At 23.4% G+C, this 7,234-nt stretch overlaps 1 protein-coding gene across 2 annotated transcripts in view; it reads right to left on the bottom strand.

Moving 5' to 3' along the window:
- The window catches only part of LOC117172620 (dolichyl-diphosphooligosaccharide--protein glycosyltransferase subunit STT3B), a 37,982-nt gene that overhangs the window by 4,776 nt on the left and 25,972 nt on the right, over window positions 1–7,234 (bottom strand). For both annotated transcript variants that reach the window (XM_033360717.1, XM_033360718.1), the window contains exon 5: window positions 2,584–3,045. In XM_033360717.1, the coding sequence (XP_033216608.1) occupies window positions 2,584–3,045 (462 nt within the window). The remainder of the gene's footprint in view (window positions 1–2,583; window positions 3,046–7,234) is intronic.

A 7,234-nucleotide genomic window follows, 5' to 3' on the forward strand; every position in this document is an offset into this window, starting at 1 on the left:
AATTCAAGGTCAATTAAAAAAATTAAAAATTAATTCAAATTTTTAACCAAAAAAGTGATTAATGAATTTAAAAAAATGAAAGGAACGTAAATTAATTGGAAATTTTTTTTAAATCTAAAAATTCCATTTATTTCAGTAAAATTTACGTGAATTTAGAAGAATTGAAGGAAAATGAAAAGAATACGATGAAATTAAAAAAAAATCAAGCTGAATTAAAAAAGCAAGCAGATGAATTCAAAATAATTAAAAAATATGAAAAAAAGTCCATTGAACTAAATAGAATGGGGTAAACTTAGAAAAATTAAAGTGAATTTAAAAAAATTAAAAAGAGTTCCAGAGAATAAAAAATAATTCGGGGTAAATTTAAAAAAATTAAAAATCAATTCAAATTTGTGAAACCCTATTAATTTTTAACCAAAAAAGTTGACTTATGACTTAAAATAAATTAAAGGGACGTAAATTAATTGGAAAAAATTTTTAAAATCTAAAAAATCCATTTATTTCAGTAAAATTTACGTGAATTTAGAAGAATTGAAGGAAAATTAAAAGAATACGATGAAATTCATAAAAAAAACAAGTTGAATTTAAAAATCAAGCAGGTGAATTCAAAATAATTTAAAAATATGAAAAAAAAAAATCCATTGAACTAAATAGAATGGGGTAAACTTAGAAGAATTGAAGTGAATTAAAAAAAATTCCAGAGAATTAAAAACAATTCGGGGTAAATTAAAAAAATTAAATCAAATTTTTAACCAAAAAAGTGATTAATGACTTTTAAAAAATTAAAGGAACGTAAATTATTTGTAAAAAATTTTTTAAATCGAAAAAATCCATTTATTTCAGTAAAATTTACGTGAATTTAGAAGAATTGAAGGAAAATGAAAAGAATACGATGAAATTCATAAAAAAAACAAGTTGAATTTAAAATTCAAGCAGGTGAATTCAAAATAATTTAAAAATATGAAAAAAAAATCCATTGAACTAAATAGAATGGGGTAAACTTAGAAGAATTGAAGTGAATTAAAAAAAATTCCAGAGAATTAAAAACAATTCGGGGTAAATTAAAAAAATTAAATCAAATTTTTAATCAAAAAAGTGATTAATGACTTTTAAAAAATTAAAGGAACGTAAATTATTTGTAAAAAATTTTAAAAATCGAAAAAATCCATTTATGTCAGTAAAATTTACGTGAATTTAAAAGAATTTAAGGGAAATGAGAAGAATTCGATGAAATTCATAACAAATCAAGTTGAATTTACAAAGCAAGCAGGTGAATTCAAAATAATTTTAAAATATGAAAAAAATTGATTGAACTAAATAGAATGGGGTAAACTTAGAAGAATTGAAGTGAATTTAAAAAAATTCCAGAGAATTAAAAACAATTCGGGGTAAATTAAAAAAATTAAATCAAATTTTTAACCAAAAAAGTGATTAATGACTTTTAAAAAATTAAAGGAACGTAAATTATTTGTAAAAAATTTTAAAAATCGAAAAAATCCATTTATGTCAGTAAAATTTACGTGAATTTAGAAGAATTTAAGGGAAATGAGAAGAATTCGATTAAATTCATAACAAATCAAGTTGAATTTAAAAATCAAGCAGGTGAATTCAAAATAATTAAAAAATATGAAAAAAGTCCATTGAACTAAGTAGAATGGGGTAAACTTAGAAGAATTGAAGTGAATTTAAAAAAGTTAAAAAGAATTCCAGGGAATTAAAAATAATTCGGGGTAAATTAAAAAAAAAACATTTTTAATAAATTCAAATTTGTGAAACCCTATTAATTTTTAACCAAATAAGTTGACTAATGACTTAAAAAAAATTAAAGGAATTTAAATTAATTGGAAAAATTTTTTTAAATCGAAAAAATCCATTTCTTTCAGTAACATTTGAGTAGAAATGAGAAGAATTCGATTAAATTCATCAAAAATCGAGTTGAATTTAAAAAGCAAGCAGGTGAATTCAAAATAATGAAAAAAATATAAAGAAATTCTTGGAATTCAGTAAGTTTGAAATCAGTTCAGAAAAAGGGAAATGACATTCAAAAGAATTTGATGAAATGCTTACAAAATTTAAGGTGAGTTTACAAGACCTCAAGATGAATTAAACGCCAAAATAATATAAAAATCTCTTTAAATCTTTGAAATCCCTCAATTCTTGTGATTATATAAAACAGTTTGATTTATTTTTCAAATCCATTGATGTAAGTAAATTTCAGTAAATTTATAAGAATTCAAGCGAATTGAAAAAATCAAAAGAACTCAGGATAAATTCCACAACATAATTTCAAGTTTCTTTGAATCTTTGAAACCCTACAACTACATCTAGAAAATTATTTATTAATAAAAAATAAAAATTGTTCTTGAAAATGCCTTAGATTTTAGAAATATCCTAAAATCTGATAAGATTCCTTAAAATTATTGAAATCTATTGAAATCAAACTACCAATGCAGCAGCCCTGATTATTTTTAACTATAAATTCTTTAAAAAAATATCCCGATTTTTGCTATTTTTTTTTTCTCAAAATGCCTGACTAAAAATGGTTGTTGTTTTTTTTTCTCTCATTAAAATGCTCAATTTCACCTGTAAACTCTGACGAGCCAGTGTTCCGTTGTGTAGGCCTCTTCGAGATAAGTGAGCTGAAAATTTTTGTTTCCAATTTCAGCATTGCGAGTTCGATCGAACCCAGACGGGGATCTGTAGTCAATTTTGACCTCGCCAAATCGATAATAGCTGAGCTTGTACATCAGAGAATTGAGGAGAGTCGGAGATCCTTCGGCGTCAACTCGAAACTCGCCTCTTTCGGTAAAGTAGTCACTCTCGCGAATGTCCTGAGGATGCTCGCCCTCTGCAATCCTCACCATCCACAGGAACTTGTTGATATCATCTCCAGAATAACCGATCATACCACCGAAAATTACAAGCACGTAGTCCACGTCGAGGGATGTCATTATTTCATAAGCGGCACTCTCGTTCGAACTCATCGCTTTGCCCACGAGGGCAATGTGCGAATTGTTCCAGGTGTTGTTGTCCACCAGAGTCGTTCTAACAAATTTAAATTCAATTTGACTTGATTGAAAACAGATGGGCATTTACTTCATTCAGGGTGGCGGTTTTAATCGGCAAAATAAATTCCCGGCTGAATTAAAAAAGCAATATAGACAATTCAAAAATATGATTAAAATTCATAAGTAGAATAAAGTAAATGCAGAAGAATTAAAGTGAATTAAAAAAATCAAGAGAATTCCAGAGAATTCAAAAAAAATAATTGTGAATTAATAAGAATTCATGGTTGATACAAAAAAAAAGTCAATCCAAATTTTTAAAAATCGAAAAAATCAACTCAAAAAAAAAAAAAAATCAATTCAAAATAATTTAAAAATGAGAAAAAAAGTCCATCCAGAGAAATGTAAAGTAAATGCAGAAGAATTAAAGTGAATTAAAAAAATCAAGAGAATTCCAGAGAATTCAAAAAAAAATAATTCTGAATTGATAAGAATTCATGGTTGATCCAAAAAAAAGTCAATCCAAATTTTAAAAAATCGAAAAAATCAACTCATAAAAAAAATCAATTCAAAATAATTTAAAAATGAGAAAAAAAGTCCATTGAACTAAATAGAATGGGGTAAACTTAGAAGAATTAAAGTGAATTAAAAAAAATTCCAGAGAATTAAAAATAATTCGGGGTAAATTAAAAAAAATTAAAAATCAATTCAAATTTGTGAAACCCTATTAATTTTTAACCAAAAAACTTGACTAATGACTTAAAAAAATTAAAGGAACGTAAATTAATTGGAAAAAATTTTAAAAATCAAAAACATCCATTTATTTCAGTAAAATTTACGTATATTTAAAAGAATTTAAGGGAAATGAGAAGAATTCGATGAAATTCATAAAAAAATCAAGCTGAATTAAAAAAGCAATATAGACAATTCAAAAATATGATTAAAATTCATAAGTCGAATTAAGTAAATGCAGAAGAATTAAAGTGAATTAAAGAAATCAAGAGAATTCCAGAGAATTCAAAAAAATAATTCTGAATTGATAAGAATTCATGGTTGATCCAAAAAAAAGTCAATCCAAATTTTACAAAATCGAAAAAATCCGCTTATTTCGGTAAAATTTACGTGAATTTAAAAGAATTTAAGGGAAATGAGAAGAATTCGATGAAATTCATAAAAAATTAAGTTAAGCAGGTGAATTCAAAATAATTTAAAAATAAGAAACAAAATCCATTGAACTAAATAGAATGGGGTAAACTTAGAAGAATTAAAGTGAATTAAAAAAAATTCCAGAGAATTAAAAATAATTCGGGGTAAATTAAAAAAAATTGAAAATCAATTCAAATTTGTGAAACCCTATTAATTTTTAAACAAAAAAGTTGACTAATGACTTAACAAAATTAAAGGAATTTAAATTAATTGGAAAATTTTTTTTAAATCGAAAAAATCCATTTCTTTCAGTAAAATTTACGTGAATTTAGAAGAATTTAAGGGAAATGAAAAGAATTCGATAAAATTCATAAAAAGTCAAGCTGAATTAAAAAAGCAATATAGACAATTCAAAAATATGATTAAAATTCATAAGTAGAATTAAGTAAATTCAGAAGAATTAAAGTGAATTAAAAAATTAAGAGAATTCCAGAGAAATGTAAAAGTAAATTCAGAAGAATTAAAGTGAATCAAAGAAATCAAGAGAATTCCAGAGAATTAAAAAAAATAATTGTGAATTAATAAGAATTCATGGTTGATCTAAAAAAAAGTCAATCCAAATTTTACAAAATCGAAAAAATCCGTTTATTTCGGTAAAATTTACGTGAATTTACAAGAATTTAAGGGAAATGAGAAGAATTCGATGAAATTCATAAAAAATCAAGTTGAATTTAAAAATCAAGCAGGTGAATTCAAAATAATTTAAAAATATGAAAAAAATCCATTAAACTAAATAGAATGGAATAAACTTAGAAAAATTAAAGTGAATTTAAAAAAATTAAAAAGAGTTCCAGAGAATTAAAAATAATTCGGGGTAAATTAAAAAAAAATTGAAAATCAATTCAAATTTGTGAAACCCTATTAATTTTTAACCAAAAAAGTTGACTAATGACTTAGAAAAAATTAAAGAAACGTAAATTAATTGGAAAAAATTTTAAAAATCCATTTATTTCAGTAAAATTTACGTAAATTTAAAAGAATTTAAGGGAAATGAGAAGAAATCGATGAAATTCATAAAAAATCAAGCTGAATTAATTAAGGAATAAAGACAATTCAAAAATATGATTAAAATCCAAAAGTAGAATTAAGTAAATTCAGAAGAATTAAAGTGAATCAAAGAAATCAAGAGAATTCCAGAGAATTCAAAAAAATAATTCTGAATTAATAAGAATTCATGGTTGATCCAAAAAAAAGTCAATCTAAATTTTACAAAATCGAAAAAATCCGTTTATTTCAGTAAAATTTACGTGAATTTAAAAGAATGTAAGGGAAATGAAAAGAATTCTATAAAATTCATAAAAAATCAAGTTGAATTTAAAAATCAAGCAGGTGAATTTAAAATAATTAAAAAATATGAAAAAAAATCCATTGAACGAAATAGAATGGGGTAAACTTAGAAGAATTAAAGTGAATTAAAAAAAATTCCAGAAAATTAAAAATAATTCGTGGTAAATTAAAAAAAAAATTGAAAATCAATTCAAATTTGTGAAACCCTATTAATTTTTAACCAAAAAACTTGACGAATGACTTAAAAAAATGAAAGAAACGTAAATTAATTGGAAAAAATTTTAAAAATCGAAAAAATCCATTTATTTCAGTAAAATTTACGTGAATTTAAAAGAATGTAAGGGAAATGAAAAGAATTCTATAAAATTTATAAAAAATCAAGTTGAATTTAAAATAATTAAAAAATATGAAAAAAAATCCATTGAACTAAATAGAATGGGGTAAACTTAGAAGAATTAAAGTGAATTAAAAAAAATTCCAGAAAATTAAAAATAATTCGGGGTAAATTAAAAAAAAATTGAAAATCAATTCAAATTTGTGAAACCCTATTAATTTTTAACCAAAAAAGTTGACTAATGACTTAAAAAAATTAAAGGAATTTAAATTAATTGGAAAAATTTTTTTAAATCGAAAAAATCCATTTCTTTCAGTAAAATTTACGTAAATTTTAAAGAATTTAAGGGAAATGAGAAGAATTCGATGAAATTCATAAAAAATCAAGTTGAATTTAAAAATCAAGAAGGTGAATTCAAAATAATTTAAAAATATAAAAAAAAATCCATTGAACTAAATAGAATGGGGTAATCTTAGAAGAATTAAAGTGAATTTAAAAAATTAAAAAGAATTTCAGAGAATTAAAAATAATTCGAGGTAAATTTAAAAAATTGAAAATCAATTCAAATTTGTGAAACCCTATTAATTTTTAACCTAGCAAATTCAAATTCAATTACACTTAATTGAAACAGATGGGCATTTACTTCATTCAGGGTGGTGGTTTTTAATCGACAAAACAAATTCCGGGTTCGCAAACATTTTTCACGGTCAATGAAATTTTAAAAATGGAACACTAAAGCTAAATTATTTTCCACTTGATGCAATCAAAACTGAGCTGCAAAAGAAAGCAGTCATAAGTGGAACTGTTTCAATTTTGAACTTTTAAAATTGAAGTTGAAAAGGTTTTTAGGGCGGCTACTTTTTTTCCAATTTTTGTCTCCTGGTTCTCCCAGTAAATATACGTGAAAATGTAACACCTAGTTGTTAAATTTGTAACCAAAGAAATGAATTTTTAAACAAAAAGAGTAATTTTTTATCGAAAAAAGAAGACGGATTTTTAACAAAATTCAAAAATTCACAACCAAAAAGTTTAAACTTTAAGACATTTTTTTCATAATTTTCAAGAAAGTAATTAAAATTTAAAACCTATTTGTTACATTTTTACCAAAAAGGATGAATTTTCAAACAAAAAGAATAATTTTCTACCGAAAAAAAGCAAACGGATTTTTAACAAAATTCAAGAATTCTCAACCAAAAAGTTCAATTTTTAAGAAAGAAAGAATTTTTTTTTAAAGGAAATAATTAAAATGTAAAACCTAGTTGTTAAATTTGTAACAAAAAAAATGAATTTTTAAACAAATAGAGTAATTTTTTATAGAAAAAAGAAGACGGATTTTTAACAAAATTCAAAAATTCACAACCAAAAAGTTGAAAATTTAAGACATTTTTTCTTAATTTTCAAG

This window comes from Belonocnema kinseyi, chromosome 5 (genome assembly GCF_010883055.1).
Source record: "Belonocnema kinseyi isolate 2016_QV_RU_SX_M_011 chromosome 5, B_treatae_v1, whole genome shotgun sequence".
Lineage (NCBI taxonomy): Eukaryota > Metazoa > Arthropoda > Insecta > Hymenoptera > Cynipidae > Belonocnema > Belonocnema kinseyi.